This window comes from Lampetra fluviatilis, unplaced genomic scaffold (assembly GCF_964198595.1).
Source record: "Lampetra fluviatilis unplaced genomic scaffold, kcLamFluv1.1 SCAFFOLD_1450, whole genome shotgun sequence".
Lineage (NCBI taxonomy): Eukaryota > Metazoa > Chordata > Hyperoartia > Petromyzontiformes > Petromyzontidae > Lampetra > Lampetra fluviatilis.
Genome location: NW_027621022.1, coordinates 1 through 14,655, shown reverse-complemented (window position 1 = coordinate 14,655; position 14,655 = coordinate 1). Strand labels below are relative to the sequence as shown.

At 51.9% G+C, this 14,655-nt stretch overlaps 1 protein-coding gene across 1 annotated transcript; it reads left to right on the top strand.

Moving 5' to 3' along the window:
- Nucleotides 1-2,392: 2,392 nt before the first annotated feature.
- LOC144954675 (copine-7-like) lies at nt 2,393-14,651 on the top strand (the record flags this gene model as incomplete). The annotated part of the gene is made up of 6 exons (XM_078885110.1): nt 2,393-2,526; nt 2,834-2,888; nt 5,346-5,397; nt 9,140-9,273; nt 9,723-9,959; nt 14,571-14,651. Coding segments are annotated over 6 exons (693 nt in total), but the record flags the coding sequence as incomplete, so codon positions are not given.
- Nucleotides 14,652-14,655: the final 4 nt, after the last annotated feature.

Here is a 14,655-nt window from a genome sequence, read left to right as displayed (position 1 = left end):
CACCACCACCAGCACCACCACCAGCAGCACCACCACCACCAGCAGCACCACCACCACCAGCACCACCACCACCAGCACCACCACCAGCAGCACCACCACCACCAGCAGCACCACCACCACCAGCACCACCACCACCAGCACCACCACCAGCAGCACCACCACCACCAGCACCACCACCAGCAGCACCACCACCACCAGCACCACCAGCAGCACCACCACCACCACCACCAGCACCAGCAGCACCACCAGCACCACCACCACCAGCAGCACCACCACCAGCACCACCACCAGCACCACCACCACCAGCACCAGCACCACCAGCACCACCACCAGCACCACCAGCACCACCAGCACCACCAGCAGCACCACCACCACCAGCACCACCACCCAGCACCACCAGCAGCACCAGCAGCAGCACCACCACCACCAGCACCACCACCAGTACCACCACCAGCACCACCACCAGCACCACCACCAGCACCACCACCAGCAGCAGCACCAGCACCACCACCAGCAGCAGCACCAGCAGCAGCAGCACCACCACCACCAGCACCACCACCACCACCAGCAGCAGCACCAGCACCACCACCAGCAGCAGCACCAGCACCAGCAGCACCACCACCACCAGCACCACCACCACCACCAGCAGCACCAGCACCACCACCAGCAGCAGCACCAGCAGCAGCAGCACCACCACCACCAGCACCACCACCAGTACCACTACCAGCACCACCACCAGCACCACCACCAGCAGCACCACCACCACCACCAGTACCACCACCAGCACCACCACCAGCACCACCACCAGCACCACCACCAGCAGCAGCACCACCGCCGTTGTTGTTGTTATTGAACGCCGAACTGAAACCGCGAGAGGCTTCATTTGAAACGCAAGTGGCCACGTGAACCCTGCCTCGATCAAGGGGGGGGGGCGGTGGTGGGCGGTGGGGGGCAGGACCATCGGGGCCACAGGCAGACAGCTGCTTCCGTGCCAGCCCCGCTCATGATGATGATGATGATCCGTGCACTCGCTCCCTACCCCTACCAACTCACTCACCCCCCACCCACCCGCTCATGATGATGATGATGATCCGTGCACTCGCTTCCTTCCCCTACCAACTCACTCACCCCCCACCCACCCGCTCATGATGATGATGATCGGTGCACTCGCTTCCTTCCCCTACCAACTCACTCACCCCCCACCCACCCGCTCATGATGATGATGATGATCCGTGCACTCGCTTCCTTCCCCTACCAACTCACTCACCCCCCACCCACCCGCTCATGATGATGATGATGATCGGTGCACTCGCTTCCTTCCCCTACCAACTCACTCACCCCCCACCCACCCGCTCATGATGATGATGATGATCCGTGCACTCGCTTCCTTCCCCTACCAACTCACTCACCCCCCACCCACCCGCTCATGATGATGATGATCGGTGCACTCGCTTCCTTCCCCTACCAACTCACTCACCCCCCACCCACCCGCTCACCCGGAGCGCTCATCCAAGCGCGGCTCTGCTCATGCTGTTGACACGACGATTTCCTGCCAACCCCGATATCAAAGGCAGCGGTCGTTTCAAAGGGACGCAACGTAGTGGCGTGTGTGCAGGGGCGTGTGTGCAGGGGCGTGTGTGCAGGGGCGTGTGTGCAGGGGCGTGTGTGCAGGGGCGTGTGTGCAGGGGCGTGTGTGCAGGGGCGTGTGTGCAGGGGCGGGGGGGAGTGGGGGGGCATGAGCCCCCTACTGCTGCGGTAGTAGCGGTGGTAGTGGCGGTGGTGGTGTTAGTGGTGGTGTTAGTGGTGGTGTTAGTGGTGGTGTTAGTGGTGGCAGTGGTGGTGGCAGTGGTGGTGTTAGTGGTGGTGTTAATGGTGGTGGTGGTGCTGTTAGTGGTGCTGTTAGTGGTGGTGTTAGTGGTGGTGTTAGTGGTGCTGTTAGTGGTGCTGTTAGTGGTGGTGGTAGTGGTGGTGTTAGTGGTGGTGTTAGTGGTGCTGTTAGTGGTGCTGTTAGTGGTGCTGTTAGTGGTGGTGTTAGTGGTGGTGTTAGTGGTGGTGTTAGTGGTGCTGTTAGTGGTGCTGTTAGTGGTGCTGTTAGTGGTGGTGTTAGTGGTGGTGTTAGTGGTGGTGTTAGTGGTGGTGTTAGTGGTGGTGTTAGTGGTGCTGTTAGTGGTGATGTGAGTTGTGGCTGTGGTGGTGTTAGTGGCGGTGGAAGAGTTCGATTCCCGCTCAACTACCCGGCCCTGACCCTGCACCCCCCTCCACCCCCACCCCCCCACCACCCCCACCACCCCCCCCACCCCCCCTCCACCCCACCCCCCCCTCCACCCCCACCCCCCCCACCACCCCCACCCCCCCTCCACCCCCACCCCCCCCACCACCCCCACCCCCCCAGGTGGCGATCGACTTCACGGCGTCAAACGGGGACCCCCAGAACAGCTGCTCCCTCCACCACATCCACCCCTACCAGCCCAACGAGTACCTCAAGGCCCTGGTGGCGGTGGGCGAGATATGCCAGGACTATGACAGGTGGGTGGGGTGGGGGGAAGTGGAGTGGGTGGGGTGGGGGGGAGTGGAGTGGGTGGGGTGTGGGGGGGGGCTCTCTCACCCCCACGAGGTCACGTGCTGCTGACCATCAAACCTCGCACCACCCACCAGCCACACTCGCACGCTCGCTCATCTGCTTGCTCTATCTTTGACCCCCTTCTGACCCCCTGCCTCTGACCTAACCCCCTTCCCCCCCCACTGCTCCCCTGCCTCCTTCACCCCCCCCCTCCACTTTACCCCTCCCTCCATACCTCCTCCCCCCTCCCCTATCCCACACCGGCCACCACAGTGACAAGATGTTCCCGGCATTTGGATTTGGAGCGAGGATTCCTCCGGAGTACGTGGTGAGTTGAGCGGCCGTTGTTGCCCAGGCGTCGTTCGAACGCTGACTGCCAATTTGACATCTTGCAACCGTGACGGCGACGATGATTGTTGAGCATTATTTTGCTCTAAGTGTGTTCTCGGTGGGTGCTGATCGTGAAGCGGCATCGCCCCCTACCCAGTGCCGGATTAAGTTAGTGTGGGGCCTGTAGCATATGTTATATTAAAAAAAACACGTAAATATTAAAACACAAATTTTTTACTTGCATAGTAAAGTAATAGTATTTTTTCATTTGATATTAAGCCAGATAATACGACACATCGCTAACCTTAAACACCCGGTCGTTCGTAAAAGTTGAAGGTGGTATAGTACTATAGTAATAGAGCAAGTGCAGAATCACTGAACCGGAGTTTATAGCTTGAAAGCGTTTAGCGGGGAGCCCTTGAAAGTGCGGGGTCCGTAGCTACATTTGTAGTTATACTCTTAGTTCTTTCGGTAACGTCACGTAGGTAAAAAAATGAAATTAAAATTAATACAAAATAAAAACAATAACATTTATTTTTTTATAAATTTTAATTTCATTTTTTACCTACGTGACTTTACCGAAAGAACAAAGAGTATGAATCCTTGCAGTCACGAAAGCTTCAAATCTAGAATTCAGAGGTGTGGACTCGAGTCATGCGACTTGGACTCGAGTCAGACTCGAGTCATGATTTTGATGACTTCAGACTCGACTTGGACTTGCCTCATCTTTGACTCGACTTGACTCGGGACTCGAGAGCAAAGACTTGAGACTTACTTGTGACTTGCACAACAATGACTTTGTCCCACCTCTGCTAGAATTTGTAGCTACTTTTGTTACGAGGATCATCCGGCACTGCCTCTAACCCCACCTCTTACCGATCTACGCCCCCCCCCCTCTATCACAACCCCCACCACCACCACCACCCCACTCACGCTGTCTCTCACTCGAAGCAACTCGGCTGGAGCGGAGAAAATGTCAGAAAAAACCCCCCAAAGCGCCATTGCCTTTAAACACAAACTCCAAAACTAGCACGGCGCTTGCACGGGGGGAGGTGCAGGGCCTGATGGAAAAGAAGTGGGGCCTAAAGCGGAAGGGGCGTGGTTTGAAGCGAAATGGGCGTGGTCTAAAGCGGACGGGGCGTGGTCTAAAGCGGAAGAGGCGGGGCCTAAAGTTGGAGGGGCGGGGCCTCGTTGAAAAGGGGTTGGGCCTAAAGATGAAGGGATGGGGGCCGGGAAAACAGCCACATCTGCGTAAAGATTGAATTGATTCAATCATAATAATAAAAAACTAATTCCCTGTTGATTTCACGAAATGAAAGCAGATACTCCAATACAAGCAGCTCGTATTTACACTGCTGACGTGGCTTTATCGAAAGAACCAAAGAGTATGGATTCCTGCAGCTTCAAATCAAGACAAAGTTTGTAATTTCGATTTAAAGCTTTCGTGACTGCAGGGATTCATCTTCTTGGTTCTTTCAGTAAAGTCACGTAGAAGGGAAAAATAAAACATAATAAAATAATTCTCACGACGTTTCGGCCACAACGCAAGCAGCCGTCCTCTGAAAGACGCTGTCCTTGAAAGACGCTGTCTTTCCGACAGACCTGTTCTTCACCTGAGGACGGCTGCTTGCGTTGTGGCCGAAACGTCGTGAGAATAATTTTATTATGTTTTATTTGTATTATTATTTCCCTTCTACGTGACTTTACCGAAAGAACCAAGAAGATGAAAGTTTGTAATTTATAGACAGCCATCGGCCACCACCCCCCCCACCGGCCCTCTGAACTCCCTCGGTGGCGCATGCGCAGTTGGTCAAACGATGTGGCCGTGAAGATGGAGTGGGGTGGGAAGAGTGTGAGAGCCGTGGAATGAACAAATTGTCGAGATGCACTGTTCTAAATCATCGACTGCTGTGTTGGTGGACGATTACTCAGTGTGTGTACACGTTTATGTATGTGTGCACACGCGTGTGTGTGTGTACACGTGTGTGTGTACACGTATGTGTGTGTACACGTTTATGTATGTGTGCACACGTGTGTGTGTGTACACGTATGTGTGTGTTGGCCACCCACCCCCTCGTGTGCTGTACCGGCCTTCATAGGTGCTCGCTAATAGCACTTCCCGAAGTTTGTTACAGGCTATATGGGGGATCTTTGTATTTACCTTTGTGGGGAGCAGTAGTGTAGCAATTAACAAACCTGGCGACCAGAGTTCCATTCCCGCTCACGGCCAACACCAGTGACGATTATCTGAACCGGTCCTGGGCCTCCCCTAGGTCGACTCAGCCTCAAATGAGTACCTGATGCGATGTGTAAACATCGGGTGTGGTGCTGGCCACCCACCTCCTCGTGTACTGTTCCGGCCTTCATAGGTGCTGCTCGCTAACAGCACTTGCCCAACAGTCTGTTAAGGCTACACGGGGGATATTTGTCTTTGTACCCCCCCCCTCCCCCACAGGTGTCACATGACTTCCCCTTGAACTTCAACCCCGACAACCCGGAGTGCGAAGGTAAGGACGCGTCGTCCTTGCCGATCAACCCCCCCCCCTCCCCCCTTCGTGTCGATTCAAATCGAGAAGCGTCGCCACCGTACACGCACAGCATTGTGGGCCATTGACAATCGACCAGGCTTCTATTCATGCAAATTACCTGCACGACCGCTGCGTTGTGACGTCACGCGCCCGCTCGGCCAATGAGCGCGCACGCGCGCGCAAGCCCCACCCACCCCCCCACCCGTCCGCGTGCCCAGGCCAATGGTCTCCTCCCATTGGCTGGGTTGTTGTGACTCGTTCCACCTACAAACGACGCTCATTCGATGGCGGCTCTGTGGACCCGTTGGCTGCTGTTGTATGACGGTGCGCTCTGGGATGTTGCTCGCAGGGCCGCCCTTTGAACAACACGTACGTATGTTTTTGGTTCTTTCGGTAAAGTGACGTAGAAGGGAAATAATAGAATAATAAAAATAAAACATAATAAAATAAAAATTCTCACGACGTTTCGGCCACAACGCAAGCAGCCGTCCTCAGGTGAGGACTCACGTCGTGAGAATTGTATTTTATTATGTAAAATTATTTTATTATTACCCTTCTACGTGACTTTACCGAAAGAACCAAGAAGATGAATCCCTGCAGTCACGAAAGCTTTAAATCGAAACACGTCCGTGTGTTGGACTTCTAACGCACCGTACCGAGACAGCCCAGGCTTCGAGCAGCAAGTTGGCGGCCCCACCAATGACTGCACAAACACACACACACAGCAACGATGTGAAAAAAGTTCAACACGCGTACGTAAACATATGTTGCACACTCGAAATGAAGGACGTGGGCAAGTGCTCCAAATCGAGGGCAAGCACATTTATTCATTGTGGTTAATAGCAATCTTGTGAAGAACAGCACCGTCACTCTGTAAAATGCAACAGCACGTGTCACACGCAGCATTTCTTCCGAGTTGCCCTTAACCACGTGGCTGGTTTACACGTCCGGTTATTCATTAACCCTTTCTCTTAAACCCAATTCTACTACTGATAAACCATCTTTGCCTTTGACAATCACATTTGCACATCACTATTCAAATATTACTTTAATCCTAAGCTGTATGTCTATCTATACCATCCACTTATATCGGTATCTTACACCCATTATATGTACTGTATGTGTACAGTATACGTACTGTATATCACCATTGTACAGCTTACTACTTTACATGTGTTCTATTCTCAATAGCATTGCAAGTAGTCATACTCTGGGTGCATGGGCATGGTTATAGACTAAACAGTATTAGAGTTAGAGAATTACAATAACAGTAACTAATTACAGTGCGTCAACCCTTTACAATGCACAGTTGCAAAACGCCTCACATTGCATATATCACAAACGAACAATTCAAAGCCAAGCTTAAAGTCTAGAACAAGACTAGAACATTTATATAACGATCAAAAACAACCTTTGGGTCCTTTACCTGTAAAATGCAACAGCACGTGTTACACGCAGCAATTCTTCCGAGTCGCCATTAACCACGTGGCTGGTTTACACGTGCGGTTATTCGTTAACCCTGCCAGCCACCTACAGGCCCGACTCAGTCATCACATGCTGCTGTACACACACGCATTGGTGCACTGCACAGCACATCAGGACTTTCACAAAACCACACTTTACTCCCTTGCTGCTGCACAAGGACATACTTAAAAGAGTGATCCATTCCTAACGTGCCACACATATGTAGGGGATAGAGTTGTCGCCCCATTCATTGCACGCGCGGGGTTTTCTCTGGGCAGTCGGCTTTCACGACAATGCATCGCCATCGCTGGGGGCGTTGTGTTCAGCTTTTAGGTCGCACCGTTTCGTATCGGAATCACGGAGGACAGACGCTTCCGAGGCTTCTGTCGCGCGAGCGATGATGGGACATTTCCTAAGAAGGGTACAAAACATATTTCGGCTGTTGCTGTTATTGTTCAAGTTCAAGGTCATTTATTAGGTATAGACCTGTGAGCCATTCGGCTCTTGAATCGGGTGCAACCGCAACAAAAAACAAAAACATGAACAAGAAAACATCTTAAAGTGACTAAGTGCAAACAGAAAATCTAAGAAAGGACAGCAAAATATTGCAGAAAAAGCACCGTACACCAACGCTGTGTGCAAAAATCCCAGTGGGATGCAAGTCAAACAACAACAACAACCACAAGACAACTTAGATTAAGGCCATCAGTCTTACTCCGTACTACAACAAACACACATGGCCAAACCAATACACTTTTCGAAATCACCAAAATAAAGCCATGAAAGCAATGAAACAGTGGTCATAGGAACTGTGACGGAATTTTCACAATAAATGACATAAACATGTACTACCAAAACCCTGCAGCCTGAGCTGTCTGCATGAGTCACTCCACAACAGCAGCAGGAGCATCAATCGGAGTATTATAATTTTTCAATGCACCTTTAAGATCAGCACACTAAGTCAAAACACAGGTCATACTTTGCAGCGATCATCCGGAGCGAAACATTTTATTTTAGGCCACTGAACAGCACTGGCAGCTAGGAGTGTACAACTCCTCTAGAGCAGTTTTGAGTGAAGATCTCCTAAGTAATCAAATAATAAAAATAAAACATAATAAAATAATTCTCACGACGTTTCGGCCACAACGCAAGCAGCCGTCCTCAGGTGAAGAACAGGTCTGTCGATAAGACGGAGTCTGAACATTCAGACATGTGCTACCAAAACCCTGTTCAGCCATAACCAGCTATTTAATTGTGTTTTATTTTTATTATTTTATTATTTCCATTCTACGTGACGTTACTGAAAGAACCAAGAAGATGAATCCCTGCAGTCACGAAAGCTTTACATCGAAAAATCTCAGAAGTAGTGACTCAAGTTGCAATTTATTGGCGATAGCATTCCAGACCCTGGGGGCATCAATAGCAAAGGCCATTCCTCCAGTTGTTGTGACGCTGCGTTGGCAGTGGGTGCGACGAGGGCAAATGACGGAGGCACAAACACGCACGTCGGTAGCATCGCCCTGCGCAGTAAGCCGTGCTTATTGCGACTCATGCAACCAACTCACTCACTACCCCATGGGAGTTAGTGAGTTGGTGGTGGCGGGGTTTAACGACACGTTCATCTTCTTGGTTCTTTCGGTAAAGTCATCACGTAGAAGGGAAATAATAAAAAAATGAAAATAAGACATAATAAAATAATTCTCACGACGTTTCGGCCACAACGCAAGCAGCCATCCTCAGGTGAAGAATAGGTCTGTCTTCCCGAGAATTATTTAATTATGAAAAGACAGCGTCTTTCCGACAGACCTGTTCTTCACCTGAGGACGGCTGCTTGCGTTGTGGCCGAAACGTCGTGAGAATTATTTAATTATGTTGAATTTTTATTATTTTATTATTTCCCTTCTACGTGACTTTACCGAAAGAACCAAGAAGATGAATCCCTGCAGTCACGAAAGCTTTAAATCGAAATTTGACACATTCATATTTACGCTATATACCCCCCGCCCCAAAAAAATATACTCTTTTGTGGATCTGGGCAGACGTTTTGCGCGTGCGATGTTCGTGGGGGGGGGGGGGGCAATATCAGTACCTCCGGAGCGTATTGCCCCACCGCGAACAACGAGGGAGAGATTCCTCGCGCGACAAGATCAATTGATCTTCGCGGCGTCGGCATGATGATGGGGGGGTCAGATGACTCGATCGGTTGCCCCCCCCCGCATCCCCCTCCCCCCCCCGTGCCCCCCCACACCCCGAGCAGGCATCCAGGGCGTGGTCGAGGCCTACCAGAACTGCCTCCCCAAGCTGCAGCTCTACGGACCGACCAACATTGCGCCCATCATCGGCAAAGTGGCGCGCTGGGCCCTGGAGGAGCAGGTCACGGGCGAAGCGACGGTACGGACCTGGCCCCTGGTCCCGCTTGCACCCCCCCGCACCGCACCGCGCCGGATACTAAAACTAAACGAGAACAACTAGTCTTCTTGGTTCTTTCGGTAAAGTCACGTAGAAGGGAAATAATAAAAAAATGAAAATAAAACATAATAAAATCATTCTCACGACGTTTCGGCCACAACGCAAGCAGCCGTCCTCAGGTGAAGAACAGGTCTGTCGGAAAGACAGAGTCTGAAGGACCGATGCTGACCATCTCTCGTCTCCCTCGGCCTCCTCCCCCTCCTACCTCCTCCTACCCCCTCCTTTTACCCCTCCTCCTCCCTCCTCCTCCTACCCCTCCCCCTCCTCCTGCCCCTCCTACCCCTCCTCCTCCTACCTCCTCCTACCCCTCCTCCTCCTACCCCTACCTACCCCTACCCCCCTCCCACCCACCCCGACGCGTCCGCGCGCAGCAATTCTTCATCCTGCTCATCCTGACGGACGGCGTGGTCACGGACATGGGCGACACGCGCGAGGCCATCGTGCGCGCCTCCCACCTGCCCATGTCCATCGTGATCGTGGGCGTGGGCAACGCCGACTTCGGCGACATGCACGCGCTCGACGGCGACGACGGCGTGCTCAGGGCGCCCCGCGGGGAGCCCGCGGCCAGAGACATCGTGCAGTTCGTGCCCTTCCGCGACTTCAAGAACGTGAGAGGGGGGGGGTGGGGGTGTGGGGGGGGGGGGTGGGGGTGGGTGGAGGTGGGGGAGATGGGGGGGGGGGTGGGGGAGTGGGGGAGTGGGGGGGTGGGGGTGGGGGGATGGAGGTGGGGGGGATGGAGGTGGGGGGGATGGAGGTGGTTGGGTGGAGGTGGGGGGGGCGGATGGAGGTGGGGGGGGTGGGGGGGGCGGATGGAGGTGGGGGGGGTGGGGCGGATGGAGGTGGGGGGGGGTGGGGGGGCGGATGGAGGTGGGGGGGGGTAGGGGGGTGGAGGTGGGGGGGATGGAGGTGGGGGGGATGGAGGTGGGGGGGTGGAGGTGGGGCGGATGGAGGTGGGGGGATGGAGGTGGGGTGGTGGAAGTGGGTGGGATGGAGGTGGTCCACCTACTCATTCACTCACCCACTTACCCATTCACCCGCCAACTCGCTCACCCGCTCATCCACTCATTCGCCCAGCCACTCACTAACCCACTCATCCACCCACCCACGCACTCACGCATCCACTCACTCGCCCACCCACTGAATCCCACTTAATTATAGATTTGAAGCTTTCGTGACTGCAAGGATTCATACTCTTAAGTTTTTTTTGGTAAAGTCACGTAAAAAAAATATTTTTTTTATTTTTTATTTTCTTTTTAAATTAATTTTCATTTCATTTTTTACCTACGTGACTTTACCGAAAAAAAACTAAAAGTAATCCCACTTCCCCAGAGACGTTCTAATGAAGGCAGCAGAGAGGATCACACCGTCGTTTATTATCTTCAAAATATTTATTTCGCAGCGCCCTGAAACAAGGCACTTTACAACGATTATTAAAATTGTACATAAGATGGGATTATTGTTAAAAGTGGTGGTGTGGTTATATAACCTGAGAATAGGCGGGAGTGGTTAAGGAGGGATAGGGGTAGTGATAGGGGTTGGTGTAGTGATAGGGGTTGGGGTGGTGGTTGGGGTTGGGGTAGTGATAGGAGTTGGGGTAGTGATAGTGGTAGGGGTAGTGATAGTGGTAGTGATAGGGGTAGGGGTAGTGATAGGGGTTGGGGTGGTGGTTGGGGTTGGGGTAGTGATAGGGGTTGGGGTAGTGATAGGGGTTGGGGTAGTGATAGTGGTAGGGGTAGTGATAGTGGTAGTGATAGGGGTAGGGGTAGTGATAGGGGTTGGGGCAGTGATAGGGGTAGTGATAGTGATAGGGGTTGGGGTAGTGATAGGGGTAGGGGTGGTGATAGGGGTTGGGGTGGTGATAGGGGTAGTGATAGGGGTTGGGTAGTGATAGTGGTAGGGGGAGTGATAGTGGTAGGGGAGTGATTGGTAGGGGTAGTGATAGTGGTAGGGGTAGTGATAGTGGTAGGGGTAGTGATCGGGGTTGGGGTAGTGATAGGGGTAGGGGAGTGATTGGTAGGGGTAGTGGTAGTGGTAGTGATAGGGGTAGTGATAGTGGTAGGGGTAGTGATAGGGGTTGGGGTAGTGATAGTGGTAGGGGTAGTGATAGGGGTAGGGGAGTGATTGGTAGGGGTAGTGATAGTGGTAGGGGTAGTGATCGTAATAGTGATAGTGGTAGTGATAGGGGTAGTGATCGTAATAGGAGAAGTTCTAGATTTGAAGCTTTCGTGACTGCAAGGATTCATACTCTTAGTTCTTTCGGTAAAGTCACGTAGCTAAAAAATGAAATTAAAATTAATGATATTGTTTTATTGTTTTATTTTTATTAATTTTATTTAATTTTTTACTTACGTGACTTTACCGAAAGAACGAATAGTATAATAGGGGTAGTCATAGGGGATGGGTCTGGGAGCAGCAGAACGATGCTGCTGGGCTAGAGGGAGGGAACAGAGTTGGGGGGGGGTGCTGTTAGTGGTAGTGGTGGTAGTGGTGGTCTGTGACGATTATCTGAATCGATCCTGGGCCTCCCCAAGGTCGACTCAGCCTCAAATGAGTACCTGGTGCGGTGTGTAGTAAACATCGCCACTGGGGAGACAAAGGCGGCCGGGCGTGGTGCTGGCCACCCACCCCCTCGTGTGCCGTGCCGGCCTTCATAGGCGCTAGCTAACAGCCCTTGCCCCAACAGTCTGTTAAGGCTACACGGGGGATCTTTGTCTTTGTGTATTTCTATACACGTGTGTGTGTGTGGGGAGGGGGGGGTAGTGTGGTGGTTAGTGCATTACGCTCCGAACCCGGCGATCCCAGTTTCATTTACGATTCAGTGACACACGTTTGCACCGGTGCTGGGCCTCTCCCAGGTCGACTCAGCCTCAAAATGACTGCCTTGCTACGTGTGGTGTGTAAACATCGCCACTGGGGAGACAAAGACGGCCGGGCGTGATGCCGCCCACACCATTGTATTGTGCCCTACAGCGGCCTTAATAGGCGCTCGCTGACAGCTCTTAAGCCCGCCGCATTACCTGGTGGGGGAGCGCGTTGGCAATAAAAAAAAATTCCCGGCACATTCATCAATGAAACTGCGTGGCCTTGAAATGCAAATTGTGTGAAAGACGACGTTTCGGTCAATGGTCCTTCTCCATAGCACATCAAACAGGTTGTAAAGGGACTGCACAGGGCATCTTTATCTTCCGTGCACGTGTGTGCATGAGTGCCTTTGTGCATTCTTATGAATATATGCATGTATGCATATGTGTGTGCATCTGCAAAGACACTGGCAAAGATCCCCCGTATAGCCACAACAGACTGTTGGGGCAAGTGCTGTTAGCGAGTAGCAGCTATGAAGGACCGCACTGTGGCACACGAGGGGGTGGGTGGCCAGCACCACGCCCGGCCGCCTTTGTCTCCCCAGTGGCGATGTTTACACATCGCACCAGCTACTAACCTGAGGCTGAGTCGACCTAGGGGAGACCCAGGACCGGTTCAGATAATCGTCACTGGGTGTTATTGGCCGTGAGCGCGAATCGAACCGGGGTCGCCGGGCTCGCAGCGCTAACCGCTGCACCACCGCTCCCCCACAATGCATAACACACAACAAACACACACACACGCGTTCTGCACGCACACTCGTGTCTTTGTTGTGTGATTGTAGTGCCACTGTCTCTTCCTGCTCTCTCTCTCTCTACCCGAGCATCGCAGCCCCCCCTCCCTTCCTCACCTCGTCCCCCCCCCCCCACAATGCTCGATACTAAAAATACATCAAGCAAACTGCATGAAAAATTCAAGCTGCATCGGTACCGGTGCTGTCCGCGTGCTGATGAAAGAAGAGAGGGGAGACGCGGCCGCGAGAAACGGCCCCGCTGATTGCCTCTCTCGTAGTCCCGTTGGCGTGACCCCCCCCCCCCCCCAAAAAAAAAAACACCCAAAAACAACAATTGGCGATGAAAACACGATCGCATTTCTCCGGGGATAGGTGCTGTTGCTGTTGGCGGGGTTTGGTTGTTCTTCTCGTTGGTTGATAATTGTTTTTTTACCCTTCTTTCTGGCAACAAAACTGATGCCTTTTTTTCTTCTTGGTTCTTTCGGTAAAGTCACGTAGAAGGGAAGTAATAAAATAATAAAAATAAAACATAATACAACAATTCTCACTATTTTATTTTTATTATTTTATTACTTCCCTTCTACGTGACTTTACCGAAAGAACCAAGAAGATTAATCCCTGCAGTCACGAAAGCTTTAAATCGAAATTTGATGCCTTTTTTTTACAAGGAGTCATGTTTGTATAGACCACAATACCTGAAGTCATAATGCAAACAAAAAACATAACTCTGATAATGTATGTACTGTCATGACTTCTTGTAAAAAAATGTGTCAGTTTTGTTGCCAGATAGAAGGGTAAAAAACAATTATCATATGTTTTACTGGCAAATGAGGTTCTAATGGTGTAAATGCTTACCCCGAGCTCTCATACTCTGATGGTGCATTGTCTTTGAGTTGTGCGCCTTTTGGCGTCATCTGGTCCAACCCATGTGAGACTAGGCTCTGAGGAAAGCTGTCTCGGGTGTGGACCAATCAACTTTAAGGACAGTGCATACATTATCAGAGTTGTGTTTTTTGTTTGCATTATGACTGCAGGTATTGTGGTCTATGCAAACATGACTCCTTGTAAAAAAAAGGTGTCAGTTTTGTTGCCAGATAGAAGGGTACAAAATCAATTATCAGAATAGTACCTGTCAAATAAGATGGTACAAATATGTGTAGTTACATTTTTTTTTTACACGAGTCTGAAACAACTAACCCAGCCATTGACCTCACTGCACGTCACTGACGGTGCTGATCACGACGATGATGACGACGATGATGATGACGACGATGATGATGACGATGATGATGACGACGATGATGACGACGATGATGACGACGATGATGCCGATGATGACGATGGTGCTGATCATGACGATGATGACGACGATGATGACGACGGTGCTGATCACGACGATGATGATCACGACGATGATGACGACGATGATGCCGATGATGACGATGGTGCTGATCATGACGATGATGACGACGATGATGATGACGACGACGATGATGACGACGATGATGATGACGATGATGACGATGGTGCTGATCATGACGATGATGACGACGATGATGACGACGCTGATGACGACGCTGATGATCACGATGACGACGCTGATGGTGTCCGCTCGCCGTGGCAGGCCTCCCCGGACGCGCTGGCTCGCTGCGTCCTGGCCGAGGTGCCCAAGCAGGTGGTGGAGTACTACAGCACGCGCAGCATCGTGC